At 40.1% G+C, this 13,861-nt stretch overlaps 1 protein-coding gene across 4 annotated transcripts in view; it reads left to right on the forward strand.

Annotated features, from left to right (window-relative positions):
• cyfip1 (cytoplasmic FMR1 interacting protein 1) overlaps positions 1-13,861 on the forward strand; it is a 247,007-nt gene that overhangs the window by 92,615 nt on the left and 140,531 nt on the right. For all 4 annotated transcript variants that reach the window (XM_068033255.1, XM_068033252.1, XM_068033256.1 and 1 more), the window contains 3 exons: positions 4,510-4,632; positions 8,374-8,499; positions 11,101-11,267. In XM_068033255.1, coding sequence (XP_067889356.1) covers positions 4,510-4,632; positions 8,374-8,499; positions 11,101-11,267 — 416 coding nt within the window. The remainder of the gene's footprint in view (positions 1-4,509; positions 4,633-8,373; positions 8,500-11,100; positions 11,268-13,861) is intronic.

A 13,861-nucleotide genomic window follows, 5' to 3' on the forward strand; every position in this document is an offset into this window, starting at 1 on the left:
CCGACCCAAACCCGACATGTCATCGGGTCCCTTCGGGTTGAGTAGCAGGCCTTTACACTGAGGTGTACTTCACTTCCAGCTACTTTGGTGTTATTCCGCCAACAAGCACCGCCTGTTTCCTTTCTTGCAGCCAGTTCCATGTTTCATCTTGAATTCTTGCTGCGATAACCTTATGCAGCAGCTTTCATGAGGAGCATTATTGAGAGTTCTCTGGAAATCCAGGCACAGCTGGGCATAATATTTACCATAACCCAGCTTTAAAATAAAGGTTAGTTTGGTGGAATATTTGTTTTTTGAAGCCATAAGAGCTGCTGTTCAGAAGATTTTATTGTACAGATAATCCTAGAGTTTGTTTTCAATAATTGATTTCATTACTTTTGCTAATGCAGTGTTATTCAGTCTATAGTTTTCTGGTTTTAGTTACTTTTTATGAATTTGGATACACCACTTTCTAATCCAGTAGGTTTACAAATTGGAAGAGCTGTACCACAGACTAGTCAAGTAACAGCCCGGCATAGTCATACTCACAGAAACATACCTTCCATCCAATGTCCCAGACACCACCAGCACCATTCCTGGGTATATCTTGTTCCACTGGCAGGACAGACCCACCAGAGGTGACTGCACAATGGTATACAGTCAAGAGGCAGTTGCCCTGTAAGTCCTCAACATTGACTCTGGACCCCATGAAGTCACATGGCATTGGGTCAAACATGGGCAAGGAAAACTGCTGATTATCATCGACTGACCTCCCTCAACTGATGAATCGGTGCTCCTTCATGTTGAACACCACTTGGGAGAAGCACTGAGGGTGGCAAGGACAGAGAATGTACTCTGGGTGGGGGACTTCAGTGTCTGTCACCAAGTATGGCTCGGTAGCACCACTATTCACCAAGTAGGCCGAGTCCTGAAAGACATGTCTACCAGACTGGGCCTGTGGCAGATGGTGAGGAAACCGACAAGATGAAAAAGTCTACTAGACCTTGTCCTCACTAATCTACCTGTTGCAGAATGCATCTGTCCGTGACAGTGTTGGTAGGAGTGACCACCACAGAATCCTTGTGAAAACAATGTCCCACCTTCACACTGAGTGTACCCTCTATCATGATGTGAGGCACTACCATTGTACTAAATGGGATAGATGCAGAGTGTGGCTCCGACAACACTCAAGAAGCTTGGCACATCCAGGCCAAAGCAGCCTGCTTGATTGGTACCCCATCCACCATTGACACACACTGACAGCAGTGTGTGCCATCTGCAAGTTGCACTGCAGCAACTCACCACGCCTCCTTTGACAGCACCTTCTAAACCTGTGACTTTTTCCATCCGGAAGGACAAAGACAGCAGAATACCACAACCTGCAAATTCCCGTCTAAGTTGCACATCATCCTTACTTGGAAATATATCGCCGTTGCTTCACTGTCGCTGGATCAAGATCCTAGAACACCCTCCCGAACCGCACTGTTGGTGTACCTGCACCAGGTAGGCTGCAGCGGTTCAAGAAGGCAACTCACACCACCTTCTCGAGGGCCAATAGGGATGGGGAAGAAATGTTGGCCTTTCCAGTGACGCCACATCCCATGAAAGAATAAGAAAAAAAAGAGAATCTCTCTAGCATTCAATCACTCTCAGAATGCCAATTACCGTTTTTGAAATAGCAGCCTTGTCCCTCCTGGTGTCCTGAACCAAAATTGTCTTGTATCTTATGGTTCGAGCGTCACCCTGTTGCACAGATTATTCGCACGTGTTTGAGTTATGCACACTTACTGGTAGTTGGCGCAACCCCAATGGGTACAGGGAAAAAAAAGGTTTTCTTGTACCATAGGATTCAAACTGGAAGGATGGTAAGGTATGGAAATAGAGTGGCGGAAGACATTTTAGTTTTAGTTTAGTTTAGTTTAGAGATACAGCACTGAAACAGGCCCTTCGGCCCATCGGGTCTGTGCCGACCATCAACCATCCATTTTATACTAATCCTACACTAATCCCATATTCCTACCACACCCCCACCTGTCCCTATATTTCCCTACCACCTACCTATACTAGAGGCAATTTATAATGGCCAATTTACCTACCAACCTGCAAGTCTTTTGGCTTGTGGGAGGAAACCGGAGCACCCGGGGAAAACCCACGCAGACACAGGGAGAACTTGCAAACTCCACACAGGCAGTACCCAGAATTGAACCCGGGTCTCTGGAGCTGTGAGGCTGCGGTGCTAACCACTGTGCCGCCCTGGGCCTCCTCCAACTGAAAAAAAAAATACAGCAATGGAAGAACACCCCAGAGAAAGAACTAGTGAAAATCAAAAAGAGCGAGCACACTTTTTGTGGGCATGCAGCTAAGTGGCCACAGCTAGAAGGGGAGGTGAAAAATGGAATAACAGACCACAGGCAAAATGTAATTTCTGTATCTACCAAAATGATTGTATGTGAAGCAAGCAGAGTAGCGGTAGTAAATGGCATTACTGAATTTGGCGGGACAGCATCTTGGTGCTACAGATTTATGAAAAGGCACAGGATAGCACAGAAAATGCTAGCTGAATACAAAGCAAAGGTATTCGAATTTCACAAGTTCGTGATTCATGCAAGGAAAAACAATGTGTTTTGAACTTGGACGGGTAGGCAAATTATTTATTTAGAGATACAGCACTGAAACAGGCCCTTCGGCCCACCGAGTCTGTGCCAACCAACAACCACCCATTTATACTAATCCTACATTGATCCATACTCCCGACCACATCCTCACCATTCTCCTACCACCTACCTACACTAGGGGCAATTTACAATGGACAAGTTACCTATCAAACTGCAAGTCTTTGGCTGTGGGAGGAAACCGGAGCACCCGGCAGGAACCCACGCGGTCACAGGGAGAACTTGCAAACTCTGCACAGGCAGTACCCAGAACCGAACCCGGGTTGCTGGAGCTGTGAGGCTGCGGTGCTAACCACTGCTCCACTGTGCCGCCCTGTGTGGAGGAAGTTCCCCAAACATTTGATCCATCCATCAATCAAGACTGTGGGCATTAAAGGCGCTAAAACCATACCAATAATGTCTGGCCACAAGAAGACCCAGTACACAGTCGTATTTGCATGTTGTTCTGACGGCAAAAAAACTGCCGCTGTTACTTATCTTGGAGAAATATGGCATCTAAGGGATGGATGAATGAAGAAGGGATGCAGCTGTGGTTGGAGAAGTGGATCCAAGTGTCCTGATGGCTGCCTTGAAAAGAAAACAACCCTTTTAGTGTTTGACCAGCTCTGGGCACATATAACTGAGGCCACAAAAAGGAGGGTTGTGGAATTAAAGACGCAGATAGCTGTGATTCGAGGTGATCCTTATATGCTAATTATAGCCCCTGGACATTTCAATGTACAAGCCATTTAAAACATACATGCGTGACGAATTGACCAAATGTATGAAGGCTCATGATAAATAAAATAAAATTGACGCCAACAAGGCGAATGAAGTGGCTCAGCATTTCGCAGGTGTCCAAGTGGGTGAGAAACTTGTGACGATTCATGAAACACGTGACAATTGTGAAGTCATTGAAGCAATGCATCAGCAATGCCCTAGATGGCAGTGAAGATGATGAAAGTGACAGCAGTGATTTGAAGAAAGTGGCAATTCATATAGCAGCAGTGATGAGGAAGTTTTGGACTTCTGTGATTAGTAAGACTTCATGCTACATTGTTTTTCTTCCATTATGGTAAGTGGTAAAAGTTAGGCTTTGTGTTACATTGGTTTTGTTCCGTGATAGTAGATATTAATAAATTACCTATATGCACTGAAATTCTTTATCCCTGGATTTTTCTTTTAAAATCCATAAGATACGTCTTATGGTCTGGCATGTCTTATAGGCAAATATAGTACCTATCCATCACACTGGATCATTTTTCTTTTCAACCTTTTTAACTAGAGGTTGTAGATACCTAGAGGAAAATTGAGGCAAATTCTTTATTGTAGCTTTGATCATTAGCTAGAGTTATAATTAATTTTTCTACAAATAGAAGTTTATTTTTTAATATGCAAAGAGTATGTTAACACCACAAATATTGTATTACATGTTCAATATAACTTGCAGAAATTATTCCAGCACAATGCCTATCATTGCTTAAGAAAGCACCTTGGGGAGGAGGGAAAAGATCTTGTCTAGCGAAGCTAAATTCTGACTAATATAATTATTCAGGATGTGAAAAAAGCATTGCGAGATGCAACTTGATAACATTTTTTTTGTTATGTCTAGTATAAAAAAAGGCTTTTTAAAAAACAAACCCCCTATTGGAAAAACCTTAAGGATTGCATTTTCAAAAAAGGTTTTGATAACTAATTGCATTTAATAAGAGGAAAATGATTTTTTTTATTTGAATTGGGACTATGTTTGAATGCAGTGTTGTATTTTGATGTTTTGCACCTTTCTATGATGTATGCTGTTAGGTTGAGAGTTCTTAGTTTTCTGGATCAATTATCTCACACGTGTGCCTTTTTCTTTGTTTTAATTTAACTGTTGCAGGTAGTAACAGGGTCAGGCCGACAAGAAGCTCAAAAAACGGATGCTGAATACCAGAAGTTGTCTGAACTGGCTTTACAGGGAATGCAACTGTTGTCCCAGTGGAGTGCTCATGTTATGGAAGTGGTAAGATACCTAAATGAGAAGAATTATTACTGATAAAAGTTGAACTGCAATCTCTTCTTTTTTTTTTTAAAGAAGATGCTCTATAGTTCAGTGGGCCAATTACTCCTTTCAACTCGCCTCCATTCGCTTGATCCTCAAACTTCTAAAGTCTGCCCTAACCAGTCTGTATTCAAATTTTGTACTGACTTTTCCCTTTCTAGTTCATTCAGCTCATCTACCTGACTAGTTTTGTTACTCATAACCAAATCTAGCCATGCCTTTGCCTGCATAGACTCCTAATGTATGGATTGAGGAAGGAGTCCTGTACAGGTTTTTAAGAATTCCATTTTCTTTTATCCATTTTGCCATCTGTTAGAGCACAAATTGTTCCTTTCAGTGTAGCAGTGCAGTAGCAAAAGATTTTGCAGAGACTTTTTTAATATGGTGACACCATCCTAGATGAAGTATATAAATCTATGTTAAAGAAGGAGCAGATTACTGCTGAATAATTAATCTGTCTAAATTTCCTCTGTTCTATCCCTCAAAATCGGTAACATTGAAGTGAAGCATCCATAGATTAATTAAGCATATAGTACATGCAATTGTACTTAAACCTACAACTAAGGATACTTAGAACCACACCTGATGACTGGAGACTCAAACAGCTCTGAACTATTCTAATGCACTCCTAACGCCTCCCACGTTCCAACCTCTAAACTCGATCATCCAAAACTCTGCTCCCTGTGTCCTAACATCAGTAAAACATCATCACAAAATGGCCCCTAAGGGGAGCCTTAATTGCACTAATTGGCTGCCTGCCTCCATGGTGCATATTTATCCAGATGTTTTCCTTTTTCAGAACTATCTTTTGTTTGTGTTGCCTTGAAATTGAGGAACAAGTATTTAATGGCATGTCTTTAATTAAGTTCCTTCTTTATGTAGGTGATTTCTTCATATTAAAACTGGTTAGTGCTATAGGATCAGCCTCTGTTCAAAAGTTCTGCTGTCTCTACTTCAAAATTGAATCATTTTTTTCTACTTAAAGGCTAAAAACTAATACAAAATAAAGAAAGTCAACAGCAGTATTACATTAGGAGGAGTGTGGGGGTGGTGCTAATCAAGTTCCATTGCCCCTGTGCTAACTGACCTACATTAGCTGCTGGTTAAGCAACACCTTTATTTGAAAATACTCTCGTTTTGAAGTCCCTCCATTACCTCGCCCCTCCATATCTCTGTAATCTCCTTCAGACCCCAACCCTTTGAGATATCAGTGCTCCTTTAATTCTGGCCTCTTGAGCATTCCTGATTTTAATCAATCTACCATTGGTGGCCATGCCTTGAACTGCCAAGGCCCTAAGTTCTGGAATTCCCTCCCGAAACTGCTTCGCTTCTCTATCACACTTCCTTCCTTTGAGATGCTGCTTAAATCGTACCTGACCAAAGTGTTGGTCATCTGCCCTAGTATTTGCTTCTGTGCCTCGGTGTCATATTTTGTTTTATAATACCTCCGTAAAAGTGCCTTGAGATATTTTATTGCATTAAAGGTGCTATATAAATACAAGTTGCTGTTGTCCATATTTCAGGCTGATAAAACCTGTAGAATTTCAAATGCTGATTACAGTCTGCTACTTTTTATACATTTCTTTCTCCCCAACAATGTGTCTGCCTACTTGTACCTTTCTGCATTACATGGTGATACTGAAAAGTTTAAATACAACCCTGTATAAGGAGAATCTAATTGAACCTATACTATAGCAATAACTTTAGTTAATCTGGTTTCCTTAAGAACAGTCACTTTTTCCATTAGGCTAATGAGATTATCCGAGCAATAATTTTCTATCCTTTATGCATAATTGCTATTCCATCAAGTGAAGCTTGTAATTCCAAGTGTTTTTTTGATTCTGTACCATTCAGCACCTGTTAATTCGCTCCTTTTGCAGAAACCCCAATTAAAATTATAATATTTGTCCAGATGTTTTCCTTTTTCAGAACTAATTTGTTCTTGCAGCCTTGAAATTTAGGAACGAGTATTTAATAGCATGTCTTTAATTCAGTTCTTTTGTTAAGTAGGTTACTTCATATTGAAACTGGTCAGTGCTATAGGATCAGCCTCTGTTCAAAAGCTCTGCTGTCTCTACTTCAAATTTGAATCATATTTTCCTACTTAAAGGCTAAAAGCTGATACTACAAGATAAAGAAAGTCAACAGCAGTATTACATTAGGATGTTGAGGCAGTGTAGGGGCGATCCTGGGAAAATAGCGGGCAGCCGCGTCAGGACTTTCCTAGGATGGGCTGGGAACTGGGCCGCTGCCCGCTCTACAGAGGCAGGTAACCAAATAGTGTAATTAAGGCTCCACTTGGGGGCTATTTTGTGATGGAGCCAGTATTTTACTAATGTCGGAGCAGTTGCCTGTGTGGAGGCCATCAGCTCAATCAATTCGGCCTCCTGGCGGCAGGCCAAGGAGCCAGAGGCTCCATGTCCCAATGATGGGGCCACAGGAATGAAAGGCTGCAGTCCTGTCAATGAATAGACCTGCAGAAGGGTTTCCTCTCCATTCCGATGTCCCTATCGGCTTTGTGAGTCTTAAGTGCAGCTCTTCTGTGATGGCCGGCAGGGCAGTCTCAATGTTAAAGCACCCTCGCGGCCCCTGATCTGCCTCAGCAGCACCCACTTCCCCCGGTTGGGCAGCTAAGGCTCCAGAGCTGCCACTTTCTGGGCCTGCAGCATCGGGAGCCCGTCCACTGCCCTGCATAGGTAAGTGACTGCCATGGTGGCCAATTAGGAGGTTGCTTTCCCTAAGATTGTGCCACCAGTCTTGCTGCCGTCAAGTGTGGACTGGTGATCCCCATATGGTCCCCACGTCAGTGTCACAAAGCCTGCAGGAAAATCTCTTATGCTTTTTCAAAATTGTTATTGCAGAGGATTTTTATCATTAACAGTTTTTCTGGGTATTTGTTTTCTTTCCCTTGTTCTTTTTTCTTGAGCGCTGGTCCTCAATGACTTTAGACATGCTGTTTTGGAAGAGTTACTCTGAATAATGGCATAAGGAGCTACGTAAATATCGATTGAATGATATTCATTAACCTTGGTACTTGAACTTCAAGTGGATCGTTAAATAAACTCCTTCACACTTTTTTGTGTCCTGGGATTCCTCTGAGGATTATTGGAAAGTATTCCAAAAAAGTGAAGAAATGAAAGAATGTTCATCACTCTTTGTGGTAACCTTTGCTCACCACCTCTCCTTACACGTTACATTTAGACAACTGCTCTGAGTGAGGGTTAACCTTACAATGTGTTCAAGAGTCCTTCCTGTCTGTGATAAGAATGTCTTTTCACTTAATTGTTTTTCATCAATGGTTTGCATTTGCATTGCACAGATTGTGCAATTGTTGCCAGTGATATCTAAGGAAAGAGACTCGAATGAGTCAGATTAATGAGAAGTAGAAGAGCTGAAAATGTTTGGCCTTTTTCAAAGGCATGAAACCTACTAAATAACAGATCATTCCTTACCATTCTCACCAGAAAACATTGGCCAAAAACAGTGGCAAGGAGATCTCATGGCACTATTTCAAACAAAAAAGGTCATCCACCTCAAACGTTAATGCTGTTTCTTCCTCCATAGATGCTGCCTGACCTGCTTAGTATTTCTGACATTTTCTCTGTTTATTTCAGGTTTCCAGCATCAACATTTTGCTTTTGTCTAATGTTAAATAATTAGCTTTCGATGTGTTCTTTCTCTTAATTTTTCTTAATTTTGCAGTACTCTTGGAAGCTTGTGCATCCCACTGATAAGTACTCCAATAAAGACTGTCCAGATAATGCAGAAGAGTATGAGAGAGCAACAAGATACAATTATACAAGTGAAGAGAAGTTTGCACTTGTTGAGGTGGGAGAAAAAAGAAGTCACATTTTTAACCAGTTTGTTTTGATAAGCTTCTTTAAGTAATAAAGTTTTGCCATTAAGATGCAATTATCCTTATACAATGTAAAATTACGTTTCCCCCCCCCCGAAGAACTTTTGGTAGTCTCTTGGCTCAGTTGGCACTTTGCTTATTTCCAGACCAAAAGTGAAAACAAAAATAAAGATGCTAGTCTCCAAAGTTCTTAATGTATTTTTGCCCATCTTTCCTGTAACTTCATGCTTGAATTGTCCAAATTGCAATCTCTGTGACTGTGACCATGGTGCATTATCCCTTGTCCTGCTTGCCCTCATGGTAACCGTTGACATGATTAACTATGCTGTCCTCCTCCAATGCCTCTTCTCTTTTGTTAAGTTCAGTGGGACTGCCCATGCTTGGTTCCACTTTTACATATCTAATCATAGCCAGGTTCCCTCTCTTTCTACCTCCGCATCATTTCTTCTGGAATACCCTAGGGTTCTATCCTTACCACCTCTGGCCCCCCTCCCCACCCCACTTCCTCATCTGCATGTTACTCTTTGGCAATATCGTCTGTAGATGGGGTCAGCTTCCATATATTCGCTGATATTCAGTTTGACCACTGCACCACCTATCTTGATCTCTCCACAGCCTCTGTTGTCACATTGGTTGTCTGACATCCAAATTTGGAAACACAATTTCTTCCAGGTAAATATTGGAAAGACTAAAGGCATCATGCCCCGCCACAAAATCTGTGCGCATGCCACCAATTCAACCCCTGCCTTGGTCACTTCTATGCTGAACCAGGCTTGTGCAACGGACCTACGTGTCCTGTTTGACCCCTGGGTTGAACTTCAACCCTATATCCTCTCCATTACAAAGTGCTTCCATCATTTTAATATTACAGGCTATCTGTTGCTGACATCCTTGTCCAGGCCTTTGTCAACTCCAGACTTGAATATTCCAATTATCTCTTGGCTGAGGTTCCTTCCTCCAACTTTTGTAAACTTCAGCTTATATGAAACTCTGCTGCCTGTATCCTATCCTGCAACAAGTTCCACTCATCCGTCACCCGTGTTCCTTGACTTAATTTCCCTTAACTCTACAAACCCCCTACGGCTCCGCTCTTCCGGGGCTCCGCTCTTCCGGGGCTCCGTTCTTTTGTGCATCAACTCTCTCATTGCTGTACCACAGGTGACCATGCTGTCAGCTGCGTAGGTCCTGTACTCGGGAGTTTTCTCCGTAAACGTCTCTGCTTCTGAACTTCCTCTTCCTCTTTTAAGACCCTTCATAAAACCCAACTGTTTGACAAAGAGTTTGGACACCCTTTCTAATGTCTCTTGTCTTTTTGCTCAGCATCCATTTTAATCTGATTACGTTTCTGGGAAGTGCATAGGACATATTTAAAAATGCTATATAAATGCAAATTGTTGTTTGGGTCGGATGTTTTTATCAGAACTAGATTCATTTGGACAAGAAAACCCCATTTTATTGGCTGACCTAAATAAAGAAAGAACAACATTTAGAGGTAAAAAATTTAATCAAGCAGTTAAGTTACTTGAATAAGGAAATGTTAAATTCTCCAAGATGCATAAGTGTGCATTTCTGCTTAAATAAATCATACATTATATATTATGCATAGTGCTGTCTGATAAATGGGGAAAAAGTTAAATTTGCAAAAAATATGACCATAGTTTTCACAAGCTCAACGAAATATTTTAGAATCATCAATTTCTTGACCAAAATATATTTTGCGAGTGTGTTAATAGCCTATTTTAATAGTACATTTTAATATCCAGAAGCTCATTTATTTCTGCTGCAAACTTATTTTATTTTTATAGCTATCTCCAGCTGAAAATGAGAGCCAACAGTGATTTCTAGGCACATACACAGCATGATGTATAGTCTGCATGGAATTAAATTTTTCTTTTGCCAAGATTTCCATTTTTTGAAATGCAAAATGTGCATTTAGAAAGGCTTTGCAAAACCATCTTCATCATTAATGTAAAGTACACTTTTTCTCACATTGAATGTGTAATTAATTCTGCAAATGCCTTCTCTTTTCTGCATATACCAAGTTAAAAAGGTGATATTGTTGCACTTCCAGTACAGCTGTCTTTATGCAATTTAAAAACTATTACATCATTACAGAGCTGACAATAGCAGCTGAAATTACAGTTTATTTAGTGGAAAAAAATCACCTGCTTGGGAAAAGGCTGCATTACCTTGAAAAACTGAGATCTTGAATTGGTGATGGGCAGGTTTTTAATGATCTAAAGACTCTTGAATGATAGCAATGAATGAACTGACTTTGGTTTGGATATATTTGTGTTGATCTGTAAAATAGCAGTTTTGTCATGGTGTAATCAATGGGAAAAAAAATAAATGGTCAAAATTTGACTTACTGACTAATTAAACTGCACCTTCAAAATTGGATCATATTCTATGTTGGGATAAGTGATTAAATAGCACTCCTCATCAAAATGTCAAGCATAGAATGACACAGGTTTAAAGACTTCCAATGTTTAACTGTTTCCACATAGTTAAAAATAGCATTCTAGTTTTCTGTTCCACAAACTTAAACTTGGTTTATCTGTTTTGCACTGAAGGTTATTGCAATGATAAAAGGACTGCAAGTGCTGATGGGTAGAATGGAGAGTGTGTTCAATCATGCAATTCGACATACCATTTATGCTGCACTCCAGAATTTTGCTCAGAAAACACTTCGTGAGCCTTTGCGTCAGGCCATCAAAAAGAAGAAAAATGTGATTCAAAGGTTTGTCTAAATTGTACATTAAATGTGTTGAGGCTCCCTTTCATCAGTTTTCCACTTTTCCTGAGAAGAAAATGTCATTTTACATTGTCAATCTAAATATGCACCTGTAATGATTACAATGGTTTTCTGATATAAATACTGCAGCACTCAGGGCTGATTCGGAAAATGACATTGGAGGTTTGGGGTTGAGACTGCACTGATGCAATAGGACATAGATTTTTCAAATTGGGGTCTGAGAATCTTAGGAGGCTGGTGAGGTCATCAAATTCTGTATTTGAATACTTAATATGTTTCTTTTCATTCCTAATGCTATTTTCATATAATTACGTAGAATGCACAGTACAGAAACAGACCATTCGGCCCAACTAATCCATGTCGGTGTTTATGCTCCACACAAGCCTCTGAGCACCTCTTCATCTAACGCTATCTACGTAACCTTTTATTCCTTTCTTCCTTGTATTTAACTAACTTCCCCTTAAAGTCATCAATGCTATTCATTCCAAGTTCATGTGGCAACGAGTTCCACATTCTAACCATTTTTTGGGTGAAGAAATTTCTCCTGAAGTCCTCATTAGATTTATTTTTGACTTATCTTAATTATGGCCCCTAATTTTGATCTCTCCCACAAGTGGGAACATCTTATTTTCATCTATCCTATCAAACTCTTTCATAATTTTGAAGGTTTCTAACAGAGAAAAGACCCCCAGCCTGCTCATTCTTACCTGATAGGAATAATATCTCATTTCTGGTATCATACTTGTAAATCTTTTTTGCACCTTCTCCAATGCCTCAATATCATTTTTACAATATGGAGACCAGTACTGTGCAGAGTATTCCAGTGCTACTCTTATATCTGCTTGTATCTGATTGATACAATCTTAATTTCTTTCATCTTCCTCTCTCTGTCAGAGATGCACTTTCCGATTTTATAGTACTAGGCATAGATCTCATATACCATTTACTACAGAGACTACTAGAAGAACAAATAAACAAACTAGAAATACGAATTGAGGACTGAGAACTGAAGACAGCTTTGTGTAGCTGATGCTGTTTCAGGAGCTGGTATTCCCTGCAAATACAGACACTTTTTGGAAATCCCCTCGCAGTTTGAGTAGTATTGCAATCCAGGGCTCTAATCGGGTTGAAATTGTCACATATTTGGGAGCATAATAGGAAGGCTTATGTTGCATTTGGCCCCATGGCATACTTAATCTGAGTGTTTGATGTTGTTAGAAAACAAATGAATGGGCATACCCTTTCTCAACCTTCGCCTCGTTTATCTTGAGCATAATGTTGTGGTCATTAGACTTTCAAAATCATAATTCAGCTGATTTCTTGACCAAGCGCGAGAGATGAGAAAGGAAAATGTCAGCCTGCTGCTCGGAAATTTGTGACGGTGTAAGTTCAGTCATTTAAGAAAATTTGGAAATGGCTTGTAGAGTATTGAAGAAACCTTTTCCACGGAACCTAAAAGTTATAAATCAAATTCAGGGCTAGTATTACTATGATTAAAAGTGCATGGCATAATGGAAAAATGTCATGGACAACAATTAAGTCATTGGTTACTGAATTGGAATAATATTTGCTCTTTCTGACCAAAACAAGTGAATTATCTACCTTTTTTAATTGCTTGGAAGCCATGATTGCTCTGGAATAAAAAATGGGATCAGATGTTTATTTTTGATACTTGAGAACAAGATTGGAGCAATTTTTTGATAATTTAATTTGAAGTGGCTTTTGCTGGCCTTTGTTGATGGTTCAGTGAGTTTATCCTGTGGGTAACTTAACCATTTAGACCAGAAATGTTGAAGGTATAGTTCCACAGTGTGTAATTAGTCAGCTAATCTCAGTGGTAGAGTTGCAATAGTTGGCTTTGGTAACCTGGAGCCAACAAATGGAAAAACCGACTAGAACCTTTTCTGATACCGAGTGCTATTCAGTGACTCTATAAGGATGTTGGGTGGAGACGGAATTGGGTCTAGCTGAGATGCTTCCTACCTTTTATGGCCATATAGCCTGCTGGTCATTGTTGTGGTTCACATATGGCTACTTTGACAAGGTATTAGGGAGCACGTGACACCAGTGGAACCATACTCCATCAAGATGTCTGCTCCTTCAGAATGGGAGAGGAGAAAAAGAAAAATACAGTAAAAGCCTCTTTGGATATAGTTCTTGATTATTTGATTTTTTTTTTGAGCAAGAATGGACTAATGCTTTAATTTCAGTGATCTGCAGACACCAGAAATGTGTTTCCTGCTTGCAATACTTTCTGGATCGTGATGTAATACAATTTTACAGGCGTATTATATAAAGGTAGCCACAATTCATAAATAAATGTGTGGTACAGAGAGACTCAAAGCCAGTGAAATTGAAACTGATTTATTTCAGTTTCTGCTTGCATTCAGTTTTAAAGTATTTAAAAATAACGAGATGTGCAAGAGTATATGTCTTTCCTAAAAGTTGCCTTATTTTTTAATTAAAATTGATCATTAAATAACGTGTGAAGACAAGCAGTATAAATTCTCTTGTTGCCAACATCTAATAAAACCCACACATAATTAAAAATAAAAGCAAATATTGACCTATTTTTATTG

The sequence above is a fragment of the Heterodontus francisci genome, chromosome 6 (assembly GCF_036365525.1).
Source record: "Heterodontus francisci isolate sHetFra1 chromosome 6, sHetFra1.hap1, whole genome shotgun sequence".
Classification (NCBI taxonomy): domain Eukaryota; kingdom Metazoa; phylum Chordata; class Chondrichthyes; order Heterodontiformes; family Heterodontidae; genus Heterodontus; species Heterodontus francisci.